Genomic DNA, 18494 nt, shown 5'->3' with positions numbered 1-18494 from the left:
GGAAAAAAACCTCTGAGTCATGGAGCAGGGCTTCAACTTACACATGTACATCCATGGAGAAAAAGTGGCAGGGCATACTTAGCTGTTGCTAGTTTGGTCACATTATGAGCTATTTACTCAGAATCCCTTACTGGATTGTTGGTCTCTCCGCAGAACAGGAAAATGTGAGGGGAGTGTGTTTTTCCTCCATCACAGCGTATTATCTTACTTACATGGCATTAACCAGCACATCCAACACTAACAAATGAGATTTCCAATTATTCCTGTTTATTTTTCTGTGCCTCTATGAAGAACAGTATTTATTAGGAAGCAATAATCCAGGAGAGAGTTTTGCAGGTATTGATTGACAAGAAGTTCAACATGAGCAGGCAACATGCATTTGCAGCCCAGAAATCTGACCTTGTCCTGCGCTGCATCAGCAGCAGCACGACCAGCAGGATGATGGAGGTGGTTCTCCCTCCCTGCTGCACTCTTGTGAGACCCCACCTGCAGTGCTGCATCCAAGGGCTGGAGCAGCTCTGCTCTGGAGCCAGGCTGAGGGGGCTGGGAGTGCTCAGCCTGACAAGGGAAGGCTCCAGAGAGACCTCAGGGTCCCTCCAGTGCCTAAAGGGGCTCCAAGACAGCTGGAGAGGGACTTTGGACAAGGGCCTGGAATGACAGGACGAGAGGCAGTGGCTTTGTAGTGACAGAGGGCAGAGTCAGGTGGGATTTGGGAAGAAATTCTTGACTGTGGGGCTGGTGAGTCATTGGAAGAAATCACCCAGAGAAGCTGTGGCTGCCCCATCCCTGGAAGGGTCCTGGAAGTGATTTCCACCCCTGGAAGTGTCCAAGGCCAAGTTGGATGGATCTTGGAACAGCCTTATCTAGTGGGAGGTGTCCCTGCCCATTGGAACTGGATGATTTTTAAGGTCCCTTCCAACCCAAACCAGTCTGTGATTCCATGATACAGAGATGTTACAGGTCTCTGAATCAGCTCTTGGCCAATCTGCTGTTAAGGAATTCCTTTATGTGGGAAGCTGAGAAATTGTACATGCACATCTCTACTAAATCTTGCTTTCTGCAACAGGCAGAAACCAGGACTACTGCACAGATGTATAAGAGAAACAACTAAGCTGAAACAAAAATTTAGAGTGATCAGCCATCAGCAAAGATTCCTGCTGGCCAAGGAATCATGTAAATGCCAGAGCAAAAGGTGAACTTAGAGAAGTTAAATGTTCTTTTTCACCAACAGATTGTTGCCAATACTACACAAGTTATTACAAACTTTAAGTTTAAAAACCTATTATGGCACTTCACCTGTCACTTAATACTGAGCACTTTAGAAATAACAAGACCATTAATAAAAAGTAAATACAATTCTGCTATCCATTAACCTTTTTTGCAAACAGACACTCCAGCATTTGGCTGAAAAAAATACATTGTGATCTCTCCTCCAGAGCCATGGGTCCCACTCAGCATACATACCTTTGACATCAAGATTAAACACACCAGGAGCAGCTACACCCACAAGCCTCTGATGCTGGATGTGATCTAATTCACAACAGGTTACAACACCATTAAATCCACACGAGGCAGCAGGCTGATACAACTGTAAAAATCAATGGATCATGTGTTAAAGACTGCACTTTTTCCACAAATGAAGGACTGCATACAGAATTATATTAGAAACAGAGGCGTGTGTAAATAAGCAAAATGACCTTTGAAATTTGGAAATAGAATCAGAACATCTTTTCATTTTATTGACTTATTTGCTTCACAAGTAGATATGCATTTTTATGGCCTGTTCTGATGCTTATCTATCACATTGCATGTTCAGGTCCTGATTAACTTCCTGGGGTTACACTACAACCAGAAGCAGAATTTCTAAAGTACTCTGGTGAAGTTTTGTTTTTATAGCAATACTGACGTAATCAAACCCAGCAAGCTCTAGAAATGCTTTAGGAAAATATATTCCCATTGCTTGATTGCAGCATTTTTGGTTAAAATACCAGAATTCCCAAACCACACCTAGAATAAAAAGCACTGGGTTAAACTAAAGAGAAGGAAGTTTTATGGGGAAGTGTTAAGGCAGTCTTCCTAGCAGTCAATTAGGCACTTGAATCCCTAATCCAAGATCCACAGATGGTTAAAAAACAGTCTGGACAAACACATCATGAATAGATTCAAATACATGAAAAGCAGGATGTTCGTCTGGCTGGCCACAAAGGCTCCCTCCACCCTGCACCTATTTTATTCAAATACTATAGTATGACAACCAACTACATTTTTAGATAATTAGTTCTGAATTGTACTTCAGTACGGCATCAGCATTGCTCATCCCAAAAATCCTACTGTTTTTTTGAGAAACCATTTGCTTAAAAAAGCCAGACTGAGATACTGGAAGTTAAGTGTACCCAGGTAAAAATGCAAAAGTTTATATAGCAACTTACCAGATTGCAGATCCTAAGAAAAGCAGTTCCTTTCCCACTCCATAAACGTTCATTCTAAATATTTAGTGAATAAGCTGAATGCTTATTTTTGTATACATGTGTCTACAAAACGTATGGACTCTTACCGAAAAAACACTAAGAAAAATAAAGCCCCTTTTCACTATGTGCTATGCAGTGTGCCATGCCTTGCTTTTCAGAAATACTGTTTTTATCTGAGGCGTATAAGCTAAAATATCGATTTATAATGAAAATCTGATTATCTTAATTGCAATAAAGCAAACGATACACTTAAGAGGATGTGCATGCTCTTTCCAAGCAGCTTATTGTATTGCTGTATCAGTTAAGAAAGCAATATGCCATCTGCAGATGTTTATGTATGAAATCCTGCAGAGGGAAAACATTTGAGCTGCAGAACAGATTAAATAATTGAAAATGAAATTGCATGATAAGGTATTTGACAGGGTGGAGGGAAGCAGCACAGTGGAGGAAAATCCATCCCCATGACTACTGGTCCTTCCTCCTCCCTGCTCACTGCTGTTCATCTCCTCTTGGATTCCAGAGCTTGCTTTATTCCTCATCAGCCTTCCTACAGCCTGGCAGATTCAGTACTGCTGGAAAGTGGGGATCTGTGGTTTGTTTCAGACAGAGAAGAAAGGAGAGTTTAAGTATCGCTTTAGGAGACATGGCTTTGCTCTGGATTCTTTTATACAGAAAGAAGATGTGTTTGCTGGCTCTGAGGGAAAAGAAAAACTGTTAAAGCAGTGTGGATATGACTTGAATTTTTCATCAGGTAAGAAGTCAGAAAAATCAATAAAACTATGAAAAAAAGTTACTGAAATATCTTTTAAAGCATTATTTTATTATCTATAACCTATATTTAAATTTGACTGTAAATTTTCCTCCACATTTTATCTGTGCAATACTTAGGAACTTAATAAACAAGGTTTGTAATTGAAACATTTGTTGGTCACCTTGAAAGGATGGGACCGTTCATCTTTAGCATAGGTAAGAAAATTGTTAGGAAAGAAAGCCTTTCTAAAATTCATTTTACTTTAAACCTTTCTTTTGCTCATGAACATTTCAGTGATGTTTCTGCAGACAGAGGAATGAAGCAAGGGGGTTTATAATATCTTACAGTGTTAAACTCTTACTATGGTAGATAATCTTTTCCAAAATGCATGGGTTAGGGCTTGAAGCAATGAGTTCTTTTTGTTAAACCCTTCAATTCTGGTATCAGCTGTAGCTGTGATCCAAGGGTGCTGATTCCAATGACATTTATTTATTAGATTAAAAGATGCCAGTATGTATTACAATGTAGTTCAACATGCTGTAGTAAATACTAGAGTAACTTATTTTTTAATGCTATGAATATCCCAGCTGTTTACCAAGACAGGTGAATTTGTTTTATTGCCAAGGAAATGTTTAAATTGCCTCGCAGAATGGTGTGTACTAAAGACTGCACTCTTTAACTCCCGGCACAAACCAAAGAGTGAAAAGAAATTGCACATTTTTCTGAGAAAAGGCAGTGTAGATGGAGAGTGTGCCTAAAACTGATGTAGCAAGTGAACTGGTTAGGTCAGTACAGGGACTTTTCCTGAACAGAAAATGCCAGAGAAGCCCTACCATCCTGAATTCTTGGGAGAGGACATTCAGAATTTGCTATCAAACTGTGTTGTGCATCCATGGAGAAATAAGCAAGCTTAGCAAATAGTGCATAAAATATTACAAACTTGGCTCAGCCTCATGGCCTTTTGCAGCCCCCACAGCTTCTCCTGCTCACATAAAAAACAGGGAAGAGTTTGTCTTTGAAGGCATCAGGTCTGTGCCAGCCAGGTGGACACCACAGGCACTGCAGAGAAAGATCACCCCTGGGGCAAAGCAGCCAGGCTTTAGATCCCCACACTTCTGGTGGCAGTAAATCACATTGGGGCAACAACTGCCAATCTGCCATGCAGTGCCTCTGTCCTTCCAGCACAAGCATCCTTGGGTGTGAGAAACCCAGCCAGGCAGTCAGTGCTGCTCCAGGGAAAGGTGGGTGACAGTGCTCTCCAGGAAATAGGTGGCCTGAAGGGGCTGCTGCCAACCCCACCATCGGGTTCTGCAGGGTGTGACAGTCAGAGTCACAGCCCCTGGTCTCTCTCCTGGCCTCAGGAGCAGAAGAGTTTGTGGAGCCTGGTGGGCACACAGTAGAGTACCCAGCTCTTGCCCTACTGAAGTAGGGACACCTGCAAGGGACTGCAAAATCTATCAGAGCCACCAGGCTTCCATAGTTTTTGCAGCAGGATTATAGAGTTTTCCATGTCATTCCCCAGTATAGCTTTAACCAAGCCAGGTACATTCTGTAGAGAGACTACAGGGCTTAATGCTAGCCCTGACCACGATTTAAGTCATTTTGGGGACATCAGGGCCACACAGAGGCACATATATCTACAGCCACTCCCCACTCCAATGAGTATGCTGATTGAAAGAGTATTTTAATCAGAATGAAAATGGTAATAGATGCTCCAAAGGTGAGCATGGTGGTTTTTGGAGGTTTTTAAGATCCTAATTTGGAGCACCCAAGCTTATGCCAAAGAGAAGTATCAAGCTAAAGGAGTCCAGGATATAACTCTAGCTGGAATATTCTACAGAATCATAATTCCAGTTTACCCTGGATTTAGTGTTTAATTTTGCAACCAAAACTTTTAAGAATCCTTAGTGATTAAATAATGGCAATAATTTCTGTGAAAGGGCTGACAAATCTTCTACACATAAGCAGATTCTTTCTAGTAATAATAAAACATCCACCTATCCCCTCTTCTTTTTGTGTATCCTCTAAATTCCCACTTCTTCTTCATTCTGCTTTCTCCACAGGCTCTCAGCACCATTTCTAGGGGTGAAGAATGATCTCCTTCCAGCTAGTTTTCCAATAATTTCACAGAGGAATTAAGGTGAGTTGAAGTTGAGTTTTGAAAGATATATGTGTAGAACATATATCCATTACCCATTTTTAAATACCTCTTTTCATACTTAGCTTTTCCTTTCTCAGGTCGGAAACAATCTCTTTCTGGCCAGAAAGGTGGCAAGCCTATAAACTGAGATTAAGTTCTGCATTCAGTGATAAATTCAAACCCATCAAGATGTTATGTTGAACCTAACTCTTCCCATTAATAAAAGTTTTAAAACCACAGAACTGTTCTAATAGCAGATTTTTTGCTTGACTCCTGTTTAAGTTAGAGCTGAAAGAGGAGTTATTTTCTGTATAACTACAATGTGAATTTTATTTTGTTTACATTTTTCTCAGGTTAGATTTAGGAAAAAGGACATACTATCTTCAATGCATCAGTAGAACAGGAAACTCCCTTTTAGATATCATTCATAGAGGTTTTGAATGCCATTTGAGCTCAAGCACACATAACTTCGATTAATTCAGGAGGATTGAGTGTATTAACTCACATTGCTTTGTAGTTCTAAAGAAAATCTAAGTGTGATGTCTAAGCTAGCAGAGTGATGGCAGGACCCAATTCTTCTTTTTTGGTAATACAAAAGCAACAGATTATCCTCATTGGAATCCATTAAACCTTCTTAAATTTTCAGCAGAGGCAGATCTTAGAAAACTTTATTCTGAAAAGCAAACTTTATCCTCAACTGGTAAAAGAGGATTTGTGTGAAAGTGTCTGTACAAGTTCAGTCAGAGCTCCTATCACAGCTTTTTCTTGTGTATTAGTTATAGATCTGTAGCAGTGTCAGTGCAGAACCTCAGAAAGGTGACATCAACCTCCTTCCACAGGGACACATAAACCCACTAATAACCATCTGCTTTTCCAGTACTCTAATTAATCATGTTAGGTTTGCTCAAAACTTTAAGGACACTGACTATAATGATAGACCCACAGTACTCACTGCTCTGAAAATCCCCATGCAAAGTATATTCTAAATAATACAAGGTTTTGTCCATAGGTTGGAAGATGCTTCAGGATGGATAAAGCTGTTCAGCACACCAGCGAGATCCTGAATCAAACTATCTCTAACATTAGCCTCTCTCAGTTCTTGAACTTTGATACATGCCACCTTTCCTCCCTTGCAGAATTCTTGCTTATTACAGCTTACACACTGGTTACACTAGTGGGGCTTGTTGGAAATCTTTGCCTAATTATTATAATAAAGAGACGGAAAGAAGCTCAAAATGTCACCAACATTTTGATTGCCAACCTCTCTTTATCAGATGTCTTGATCTGTATCATGTGCATTCCTGTCACAGTTGCATACACCTTAATGGACCACTGGATATTTGGGGAAGCAATGTGTAAAATAGGCTCTTTCATACAAAGCCTATCTGTCTCAGTCTCCATTTTCTCACTTGTACTCATTGCTGTTGAGAGATATCAGTTAATTGTGAACCCACGTGGCTGGAAGCCTAATATTTCACATGCTTATTGGGGAATCCTTTTCATCTGGGGGCTTTCCCTCATCATATCCACTCCTTTTTTACTATTCCACCAAATAACAGATGAACCCTTCAAACATTTGTCTTTCCACAGTGATTTCTACAAGAACAAGGTCGCTTGCATCGAAGCGTGGCCGTCTCTTACAGAGAGACTGATTTTCACCACTAGCCTGCTGGTTTTCCAGTACTGCTTCCCACTGGGTTTTATTTTTGTCTGCTATCTCAGGATATTTGTGTGTCTTCGACGGAGACGAGGTAAAATAGACAGGATGAGAGAGAATGAGAGCAGGCTGAGTGAAAGCAAAAGGATCAATATGATGCTGGTATCAATCGTGGTGACCTTTGCAGCTTGCTGGTTGCCTCTCAATATATTCAATGTGGTCTTTGACTGGAACTACGAGGCACTAATGAGCTGTAATCATAACCTGGCATTTACAATCTGCCACCTCGTGGCCATGATCTCAACATGTATCAATCCCATCTTTTATGGATTTCTGAACAGGAACTTTCAGAAGGATTTGGTAGTATTAGCTCACCACTGCAGATGCTCAGCACCACAAGAGGAATATGAAAATATTGCCCTTTCAAACCTGCAAACAGATGCATCTAAGGGGTCTCTGAAGTTAAATAATGCCCATGTGGATATATAAGATAATCTAACTGCAGTTTCCAAAATTCTGTATTTTGCTGCAGATGGCCTTTTTCTGCAGGTCTTGGGCATGTTACCACCAAGTTTAGAGGAAGTCTTTGCTATTTAGTTCAGCAAAACCAGCATTATGCTCCCATAGGCATAGTCTTAACAAGTACTTTATGATAGGATTAATGCTGGTAAAACCACTTCCAACAGCCCTAAAGATCAATCATAATAAAATATAAGCAGTATTAACATCTTAATTTTTTTAATCCACAGTTTCCAAGTCACTGGCATGTTACCTTAACTCCAATAAAAATGTTTCCATTTCAGCCACTGATGGGGATGTCCTTCTTAAATGCCAGCCTCCCCCAGGCAAACCCTGAACCCTGTGCTATTCCTAACTTCAGCAGCCTTTCACACACTGTTTTCTGGCATTTTTATTTTCCAGCCCTACACCAATGCCCTCTATGATGAATCTGCAGTTGAGAGGCAGTTATCACTGTAAGGAAGGCCCTTGAAGTTATCCTAAGACTCCACCACCTTCCTTTCAGCCCCCTCATGCAGTTTGCTTTGGCTTAGTACCAGTTCAGCCCAGAAATTGTATTTTAACAAGGGAAAAGGCTAGAGCTGGACTTCTTTTTTTATGAACACTGAAACAGGACCCATTTCATGTACTGCAAGTTTCACTCAGAATGACGTTCAAGATGAAATATATATTTAGCATTTCTCCTAAAAGCATTGCATTCTCCAAAGCACCAGTAAAGATCATTCATTGTTTTCTCTCTTACCATCCTCACTGCTCCTTACAACAGACCTTTTAGAATCTCCATTATCAAAACAACCCACTATGAATTCAGAGTAAATTTTGCTCTAGCTACTTACTTGGATTTCTCTTTGAGTAGAAAATTAGGTTTGCATTTTAATTTCAGCAATATTTTCCCCCACTTTTCTGCACCAGCAAGAGGGCACGCTTGAGCAGATGTGGTCATTTCTGTTCACAGAAACTCAATTTCTGTGTTTGAAAGTGGCTTCTTTTGTAACACAATACAAAGAAGCCTAGAGGGATGATACTGAACCCAACTTTTCTTAAACTAAAACATTTTAAAAGCCAATTTCCAGTGTGGCCATAAAAAAAGTAGTCAAACTTTTTCTTCATCCATGACATAGTGGCAACATAAATAATCATAAATAAACATAATATTGAGATGTTTAAATACAGTACTTAGAATACTTTAGTCCAAAAACTCACCATGCTTTCTCTTGTTCAAATTAAAGATAATTAATTACTTGTACTGCTAAAGCCCCCTCTTTTTTTTTTCTTTTGAGTTTCAAAACCCCCTTCTAACACTTGTACATAAGGTTCCTTGTAAAGTATTCTCTAACTTTAGCAATTTATTAATGCCCCACTTAAGCAAAAAGAATTCACATTCAAATTTCAGTGAGCTCCTTGATGACTCAGCTGTGATGAAACTCACCTTAAGGCTGTGAAGTTCTTTTGAGGAAACACTGCTTTCCTCAACCATCCAGTTCCTAGAGGGCTCAGGCACAGCTCTCTTGTTCCAGCATTAGTTCAGACTGCACTACTCTGCTCATCAGAGGAGCTCTGTCACAAAAGTCTCAGCAGCTCCTGCAGGTACTCAGGTTTGTTTAGTGCGCCCTGATTCACACTGAGATAAAAAACCTGGGTGAAATCTCTTAGTGTCTGAACCCTTAGAAGTCATAAGGGCATAACAAGAGCAAGACTGGCAGAATTAGTGATATGGTAATCAAGTATCTGAGTGATAGGTATGGATTAATTTGGCATAATTTAGGGGTTTTTTCCTAATTAAATCGAATATAACGCATTTGGAATAGATTAGACAAACCTTAACACCTGTCTTGTGCATCATAGAAAGAAACCAGGAGATAGCTAAATACCTAAGAAAGGCCAATGATCAGACTGTTGAGAGTATCTCAGCATTAACTATTTCTGTGAACTTCAACCCAGGTCACTGGGCTGCCTTTACTGCTGATGCACATCATCTGTTTGCTCAGCACAGCAGGCATTTCACAGAGTTAAAAGCAGTAACTTGCCGTCAATGACACTGGGGCTGTGCATGGTCAGAGGGGCTGTGCTTTGGTGCAGGGGAGGGGATGGAGCTGCTTCTCTCACCACTGAGACTCCTCAGTAACAAAGCGATTCTCTGTCTTCATCGCACCTGGCTAAACTGAGAGCAAATCTGCTCCAGGAACTTCACTTTTCTTGAGGATCCCAGTATCTGTATTGAAAACCATCTACTCCTGTCAGAAGGTCATTTCCTGAACAAATGTGTTTTAACAAATGCTGGTGTCACACCTGCTAGAGGCTGGGCTATCAACTGTATTTCCCTGGGTTTGGAACACAAATCTCTATCACCATCTTCCTCAAATTTAACTACACTGCTTACAGCTTCAGGGCCCATGCTTAAAGCATTTTAAAAGCACATGGCATTCACAATTTATTCTAATTTATTAATACTAGCACAGCAGTTCAGGTTACTTTCATTGGCAAATGTCTCAGAGAGTATTTAATGTTTGAATCAGGCCCAGCTGAGATTCCCACGTGTGAACTTGGCCTAAGTGGCTCCCATCCCATCCCATCCCATTCCATCCACAAGCCCAGGTGTGCTTACTTTTACAGCAGAGGTGGTTTTAGTATCATGTCCCAAGTGGTTTTAAAACAGCCATGAAATGAATTCTGGTTCAGATTTTGTGATGCTGATGGATGGTCTCTCTGCTGTCTCTCCATAGAAGTGCTTGGGCAGTATGTATTAGGCAAAAAAAAAAGAAGATTGCCATCACTTTTTGTAATAGCAATTGTCTACTCCTGACATTCTGATCAGATTTGAGCACTCAATTTTTCCTTCCAGTCTGAAAATCTTGGTATAAGAGGGTTCTTCATTAGCAGGTGGGAGCTCTTGGAGCAATGACGCTGCTTCAGAATCAAAAGTGAACAACAATACTTGTGCCTTGATTTCTCCTTCTCATTTCTTTCTCACACTTTCACTTGACTCAAGTGTTGATGGATGCTCCATTTCTGTTCTGATCATTCAGTCATCAAGCATCTCTCCTTAGAGCTGCACTTGTAACAATCATAGTTAACAGAGCAGAGGATCCTCACTGTCTCAGACGTCGTCCTCAGCGCTGCACATCCTCTCTCTACATCCACTGCCTTCCTGTGCCTCCTGATACTGAACTTCCAAGCAAGTCAGGAGGAGCCAATTGACTGTGGCAGGAATAGGAACAAAGAGTAATTACTTGTTTTTAAAGCCTAAGTATTATGGACTCCAACATGGTGTGTGACAGCTGTAAATGTAACTGCAATACCTGATACTTAAAGATTGCTCAAGTTCAACTGGCAAATGTTGCCCTGTCTTGGGTGATGCTGGTGACTTTATTTTCCCTTGTTTTATTGGTATAGCCAAGTAGAAAAAATACTAACAGCATTCCTCAGCAGAAAGTTGTTACCTGATGCAACCAGCTGAAGAACTGTGAGCTTCCTTGGGGAAGCAGCACCATGAACTAACTACAGAAAGCTAGAGGGGAAACCTGAACTCCCAGATGCTATTCCAGTGTAGAAAGTCTTTGTTTTTAAAAAATAAAAACTGCATCAGAGCTTTGTTTGAGCAGTTTGGTCATGCAGACCAGACCAATATGTTTATAAACATCCTTGTAAATGAACTATGTCCTTATATGTCTGTATTTTACGGTTGATTGGTTTCACTTTAAGCACTTATAACCTTATAACTAGGGTTAGATACTTGGGAACTGCCATTCACTGTGGAAATTATTCCATTGAGTAAAGAGCTCAATTGATTATTGACTGTAATCCTGTCTGTGGACAGAGGCAGTGCCAGTGCTGTATGTGATTTAAAGTTTTTGATTTCTCCCACTGACTGACAAATAAATATTACCCTGTGTAAAACCATCCCCCTGCCCAGCTGGTGAATTGTACTGTCTGTGACTGGGATAGGACACTTCTCATTCAAACAGGGCACCAGAGCACCAAGAATCAGCAAAAGGTCCAAAGAAAGATCCAAAGTTCCAAGAGAAATCCAGAGCCTGCTGCAGGTCAGAGGGATGGCTATGGAGCCATGGCTCAAGGGCACAAAGGTACTCAGGAAGGAACCAGACCAAACTTCAGATGTGTGAGGGAGCTGCTGACCCAGAGGATACAAAGGAGAAGGGGAAGAAGACACAAAGACTGCTTTGAGGAGAAGGGGTGACCTCCAGAGATGTCCTGACAAACCCAGAGGGGTGCAAAGTGTGCTCCAGAGACAGCAGTGTGCTAAGGTGATCCTTTAAAGCATCAGGATGAGAGAAGAGGGAAAAAAAAAGACACATAAAAATTAAAAAGCAACAGGGTATGTGACAAATGAGAAAAAACCCAAAATAATAGCTATAGACAACCCAACAAAAGGAAACAGAAAGAAAAATTTTAAAAGACAAGGAGTACAAGGCAGAGGAAAACAAAATGTAAACAGGGACAAAAAATAAGAGGAGAGCAAATCTGTAGCAAAGCTTCAAAGCTTTGAGGAGCCTCACAATGAAGGGTCAGACAGGCTGCAGGATTGAGTGGAACCTCACAGACTCCATAAACAACATTGCCCCTTCAATTCTATGCTAATAAGACACTTAGAAATATTCCACAATGGCAACTGTAGAATTATCTTGTCTGCTATCACTCATTTTTAAACAAGGTTCCTTTGGTTTCCATGCAAATGCACTGACTGATGCCTTTTATTTAATTTCCATTTCATTTCATTTCACTTCATTTCATTTCTTTCATTTCATTTCATAGATTTCTCCATTAGTCACAGGCTATTTACATAATGTCATGGAATTGGCACGTGTGGAGCTATTCTCTGCAGAATTCACTTCACCCTCACTTCACCTGGTGAGGAAAACCTGTTAATTCACATAGATGTCAGGGTTGTAAGACTCCATGAATTAGTTCTTCCAGCTAGGAATGGCTACTAGAGTCACAAGAAGCTCTGAAAGTTTGGGTTCTCTCTAAAGAGAATCTCTCACCCCGCCTTGGCAGCTCCATTTTTGGCTGCAGACTCCTGCAGTGCTCGATCGCAGGGACTCAGAGCCGCAGTACGGAGGGGCTGGCAGGGGCACAGAGCTCCCAGGCACCGAGTCCTGCACAGCCTCCACCTCCCCAGGCTCCCAGGGCACCCTGACATTGCCCAGCACACACAAACCTCTCCTGTCCTCAGGAAGGGCCAACAGATTTGTATACTAACAAGTTACAGAATGTCTACTTTTGGTACTGCACTTATTTGGGTGGTGTAGTTGTGTCTATTCCCAGACCTTCTGACCATGTGAGCAGGTCAAGTCTTCACCCACACCAAATGCACCATTCGCTCCTGCCCTGGGAAGAAATCAGAGATCTCCTTGGGACTGGTGTCATCCAACATCAAATCCATGCCCAAGGCAGGCTGGGCTTTCCCCTGGAACTGACTCTCAAGGCCCCTTGCTGCAGGTGCTGTCTGTCTGCAGCTCCTTGTGGAGGGTAGGAGCAGGGGGAGCTCTGGAAAATGTCACACTCAGGTGGTTTTGTGCCACCATCTGTGTTAGTGACCATAAACCTGACCCCAAGAGAGGACATTCTGCAGGACACCACAGCCTCTGAGCACTGCAGAACCTCCTGCCAACCCAGCAGGGTCAGACCCCCAGTGTTTGGCAGACAGAGCCCCCAAAACCTGTATTGAGGGCATAACCATCTTTTTGAAATGCTCTTTATTAACTAAAACCTGCTAAAACTTCACCTGCATTTAGGCATTCAAACAAAACCACTGGCGTACTGCACTGAGTCGTCAGCTGAAGGAAGGGAAGTCCTGTGACTGAGTGGGAACAAGATTCCTGGCTTCTCATTAAAGATGAATTTGAGACTCCTTTAAAAAATTGCCACAAAATTAGCATTGAATCTGAAAGCAAAATCTGAGTTGACTGAAAGGTCAACAAACACAGGGAGATAATTACTGCTTGATGTTCCAGGAAACCCAGGCTCTGACACTAAATTTAAAAAGAAAGCCTTTGATGAATGATAACAAAAACTTTCTTTCTTCCCATCCCCATCATGCAAACAGACCAGACACAGACATACTGAGGGCATTATGTAAGAAAAACCAACAATCATGGAAGTTCAAGTATCCTGTTAAACCTCACATCTTTATTCACTGAGATACACAAAAATCAAATATTTCAAGGGAAATAGTTTTGGGGTTTTTTGTTAGCCTCATTTACTTTGCTGACTTATCAATTTACAGAGTTGATTAACTTTTGCTTTGAGCTCTTGCCTCTTTCTAAAGAAAAATACACAGTGTATTAAGATTTTAGGAGTACTCAAGCCATGTTAAAAGGCTGAGGTGAGTGATAAAATACTTTCAGTGTGTTTCTGCATGGAGGGGATCTGCAGCAGCTGTACAAAAAACATCTGAGAATAGCAGCAGCAAGTTATGAGCAAAAACAAATTATGAACAAAGAAAAACTGTGAACAGTCAAATTAATTTAATCAAGGGTTACTGTACATCTGCTGCTAAGAAATAATAGCTGCTTCTTGTTTTCTTGGAAAAGCTAAAAAAAGTCAGCTGCTAGTTTAACAATTAAGTGGAATTTTAAAATATGCAGAATGACTGAACTATTAAGGATGTGAAGGGGCCTCTTGATAACATCTAATCTAACCCCCCATGCTCAGTAAGATAAAATGCTTTTCTGAAGTATAATCATAAATTCACATGATTAAAACTTCACCAGAAAGCTGCTCCTGGGCGGGTGTTGCTGAACCACCACTGACCCCGCCAGATGTTTGGTGCTGCTCCAGTTCAGGATCTCCCCACGCTGAAGGGTTATTGTTTTCTTTGTCCCAGTTCATGTTGCTGACAAACTGGGAGTTGAGCTCTCTTACAAAAACCAAAATCTCTGAGTGGAGACCACTTCAGCTGCCCGTATGAAGGCAGAGGTGAGCAGATGTGATGTGGAGCTGCTGATGGAAGAGGCATGAGCCTGGTAGGTCTGGGCAGATGTGCAAGCAAAACAATAATTTTGGTTTCCTTTTTTTTTTTCATGCAACAGAACAAAGCAGGGCTGAAATCAATAGAAATCCATTTCCTGCCCACTTCATCTCTGGGATCCTGATGGGTTTGGAAGTTAACATTTCAGTACATGGTACAGATAGAGAAACAGACACCAGCAGAACCACCTTAGGTGACCAGAATCCAGCGATCCTGCAAATTACTGCCATCTGCATTTTATATTAAATATATCTAGAGGATGCTTGTCAAATTTGATCTTCATGAGTATCTGTCAACCTTTTATACTGACTTCATTTGCTTTACCTGGAGAGCAGTCGAGCTGCTCCCCAAGGCAGGCATTACTCACATGCCACCTTTAACAATCAGATTAGCACCGTGTTTGCTCTAAAAGCTGAAACCTCGGTGCTCAGCATTGAAATGAGATCTGAACACAGCTCACACAGCCTGGCCCGAGCTCCAGCCCTGTCTTGGACAGGTCTGAGCTCACCATATGGTGCTCCTGCTCCGCCTCTGCTATTTCTAGCTTCCAGCTCTATTGGAATTGTGATGGAAAGATTTATAAATAAGGTTTTGGTGCCAAGATGTCTGCTCTGCACACCATAAACTTTCCTTGCAGGTAGTTGAATCAGCATTGTGCTATGCAGCCATCATAGTACAGGTTCACACACCCTGCTCTTCCTTTAGCCAAGTCCTCAGACCTACTTTTACCCACTTTGCCTTCTCTCCTGCTCTTCTTGCAAACCTGTGTGCCTGAATTTAAGTTTGCTTTGGCTCTGACATTATTTAACCAGATGGAAAGAAAGATAACTTATACTCTATGCAATGAAATGAGTCCTTCACTCCTTGAACACCTCATTCTAACACTTACCCAAAACCCACCCTCAGCACAAGGTGCCAGCACAGGCAGACCTGGCCAGCCCTGTGCCCCCACCCCATGCCCACCCTGTGCCCCCACCCCATGCCCAGCCCTCTGGGCATAGCTTCCTCATAAAGTCAGGTGGAAAACCAGGTACTGACAACTCCTTCTTATCAAAAGTTGCCCACATCCCAGTGTCAGCTTTAGGCAACACTAAATATAAAGTAACAGTTCCCCTACGAGCATTCATTTCTAGATAAATTGTTCCAAAGAATTTTGGGTAGACCAAACATTCCTTTCAAATCAAGTGATTCAGGCTGTATAAAACCCATTCTCTTTACCCTACTGTTCAGCATTTAGGTTAATCTCCTGTCTAGTTTTAACATCTCAGCTGTCATCCTCCTGCAAAAATGAACACTTGGCAGTCCTAATCAAAAAGCCTTGAAAGGCTCCAGAATTCCCAGGGGGTGACAGAGGTACAATGGATTTCTCCTTCACACAGCAAGGAACCCTCTTAATGTCCCCAGCTGCAGCCAAGACAGAAATCTGGCTTCAGTGCACTGAGGACATCAAAATGAGCCACTTTGGTGCCAGAGGTAGGAAATGTGTTATTATCTGGGATGGTTACACAGAGAGGAAGGTTTCTCCTGGGTGAGTTTCCAAAATACATATGGAAAATGGATTACTCTTTCTCAAAGCTCATCACCCATTTCTAGAATCCTCCAGTGCTCAGTTTGCTCTGCCTGGATTTTCAGTTTCCCTTTCCCTCCTTCTCGCTACCACTCCCTTACTTACTGGGAAAGAATAGAGATCATATTTCTCACAGGATTTAGCAAGAACATCTACATGATGGAAGGAGCCAGCACCAGGATTTTACAACCTGTAATTCATGTGTACCAATCAGGACAGGGAAAATCGAACGTTTGATTTGTGGGGGATAAAAAGCAACCACAAATCCCAAATCAAACAAAACAGACAAACAAACAAAAAAAAATACTAAAAAACCCAACCAAACCCACCAAAGAAAACCAAAACCACAACAACAAAAACAAAAAAAGCACAAAACACAATAATAAATCCCCCAGAGAAAAACCACAGCAAAGCACTCTGGAACTTTTACCAGCCATGATGTATACATGAAAAAGTTGTTTCCATTCACTGAAGTAATCTTTAAATTAAAAATTAACTACTACAAAGCATTAGGAATCAAAGATCAAATTTTGGCACCATTAAGCAAGTGATGGGATTGTTAGCAGCAGAATCCCTGCAAACTAAACTACCAAATACCAGACTCATCCTTTTCCTTCCCAGAGATTTTGGCAGCACTGTGCTTTCCACAGCACATCTGAGACACTCAGGAAACACTGGGCCTGCAGTACAGCACAGGAATTCCTCAAAAGACATTTCCCACCTTTTTCACCTCTGCAGAGGTGAGGCACACATCAGCCAAGGAAGTTCCCCTCCCACCATCACCTCACCACTCCCACCAACAGGGTTAGCACACTCCACATCCACGTTCCCTGGCGCTGGGGCTGGGTCAGCACAGCTGCATCAGCTGGAAGTTTGGATCAACATCTTTGTGATCTCTGGCTCAACATCAGCTTGAACCATCCTAGGGAAATCAGTGTCCTGCCAACGTGGGAAAATTTTTTCCATGCACAAATTTTGGTCTTTAAATACTTCAAAATATGAAGGTTTTGGATATCACAAAGAATACATATTTTCAGATCAGCTCCCTCATTTTAAGTGTACCCAAAGGTCAGGACAAGCTCAGCCTAGATCCTTGCCCAGGTTTACTTTTTCTGCTTTGACTCCCAGCAGTCCCTTTCTGCGTGTTCCTGGAGTACCTGCAGCACTTCCTGCACCAGCCCCGTGTCAGCTCTTCTTCCCAAGAAACCCAGAGCTCTGTTTGCCAAATTGCCACACCTTGCACCAACACTGCTCCAGACAGTGTGCAGACACTGCATTATCAATGAATTGGTACAGCTGCATTTAGACAAAACCCTAAGAGAATCCAGATCAGCTTTGTGCCTGAGCTGCCCAAGCTCTCTGCTGAGTTCCACATCATGCTCACTGTTCTGTGAGTAAAGCTGAAATTGTCTTTTTCTCCTAGTGGCCTCAATGTAAATATGAAGAGCCTGAATTTATGAAACAAACAGATTTTTTCTTGGATCAGTCTTGAAAAGAAGGAAGAAAAACAACCAAAATTCTCTCCCCATCTCACTCCTTTATTGTATTGACATTTTGTCTTGTTATCTCTGGAGCCTCAGTCACAAGGCTTGTGGAATTGCTTCAGTCCAGAATAATTACTTGTCCACATCATAAACCCATTATGGCACAATCTGTCATTATTGGCATATATTGTCATTATTGTCATTATCTGCCATGCTTGTTTGACCAAGGCAGCAGCTGTGGTGGGCACACCTGTAGTACAGCTGGGCTGGGCAGCTTAGACAGCACAGCAGAACCTGCACAGGGCATATCTTCAGCTGGGACAATCCTTAATTTTTTTTGCTAAAAAGAAGCAAATCAACAAAAAATTTAAGAGGAGTGGTTATTTTGTCACTGTATTTCCTGCTAGTCTTTTATGGGTACGAACTACTATTGTTTTGTAGAAAATCAAGGCAGAATTATGCTTAGATTGTATCTAATTAATTTTTCATACTAAAACCTTCTTGTTGCCAGATGGCTGATATGTGGCCATTTAGAAACCAGAAGGTACCAGTCAGAAAACAGACAAATCCCTCAGCTTTGTTCACTGAGCCCCTTTTTAACCCTACAGCCTGGCTAGACAAATGGTACTGTAGAAAACAGACAAATCCCTCAGCTTTGTTCACTGAGCTCCTTTTTAACCTACAGCCTGGCTAGACTGCGTGCCTTTGAACAGGGAGGTCATTTAAGAGACACACAAATCTTTACAATTCAGAATTATTCTTTCTCATTCAAAGCCATCACTTTGAATACAGGAGGGATAGAGTATTAACCTTAGAGTTATCTTTTACTGTTCAAAAGATCTTTGTGTCATCATCATCATCATCATCATCTAACATGGGCCCTTGAGAAAGAAGCACACGGAAACCAAGAGCCTGGG

General features: G+C 41.5%; 2 protein-coding genes across 6 annotated transcripts in view; one reads left to right on the top strand and one right to left on the bottom strand.

Moving 5' to 3' along the window:
* Positions 1–18494, bottom strand: part of KLHL3 (kelch like family member 3) — a 110260-nt gene that overhangs the window by 65242 nt on the left and 26524 nt on the right. Inside the window, exons 2-3 of one of the 4 annotated variants that reach the window (XM_041397460.1) lie at positions 10141–10733; positions 1465–1588 (exon numbers count right to left, since the gene is read on the bottom strand). The exons of 1 other annotated variant lie outside the window; for it this stretch is intronic. The gene's annotated coding sequence lies outside the window, so the exon portion shown is untranslated. The remainder of the gene's footprint in view (positions 1–1464; positions 1589–10140; positions 10734–18494) is intronic. 2 more of the 4 variants (XM_041397463.1, XM_041397461.1) reach the window with 2 other exon arrangements.
* On the top strand, positions 2962–8365 carry LOC121332226 (neuropeptide Y receptor type 6-like). Of its 2 annotated transcripts, XM_041397468.1 has the most exons (3): positions 2962–3219; positions 5283–5359; positions 6369–8365. In XM_041397468.1, the coding sequence occupies exon 3, from the start codon at positions 6387–6389 to the stop codon at positions 7503–7505; it is 1119 nt and encodes a 372-aa protein (XP_041253402.1). In that variant the 5' UTR covers positions 2962–3219; positions 5283–5359; positions 6369–6386; the 3' UTR covers positions 7506–8365. The 2 variants fall into 2 exon arrangements, with proteins under 2 accessions (XP_041253402.1, XP_041253403.1); XM_041397469.1 differs by lacking the exon at positions 2962–3219 and having other exon boundaries at positions 4947–5359.

The sequence above is a fragment of the Onychostruthus taczanowskii genome, unplaced genomic scaffold, assembly GCF_017590055.1.
Source record: "Onychostruthus taczanowskii isolate IOZ18803 unplaced genomic scaffold, ASM1759005v1 scaffold14, whole genome shotgun sequence".
In the NCBI taxonomy this organism is placed as follows: Eukaryota; Metazoa; Chordata; class Aves; order Passeriformes; family Passeridae; genus Onychostruthus; species Onychostruthus taczanowskii.
The sequence above is the reverse complement of the archived record's forward strand: the minus strand, read 5'-3'. Positions and strand labels throughout refer to the sequence as shown.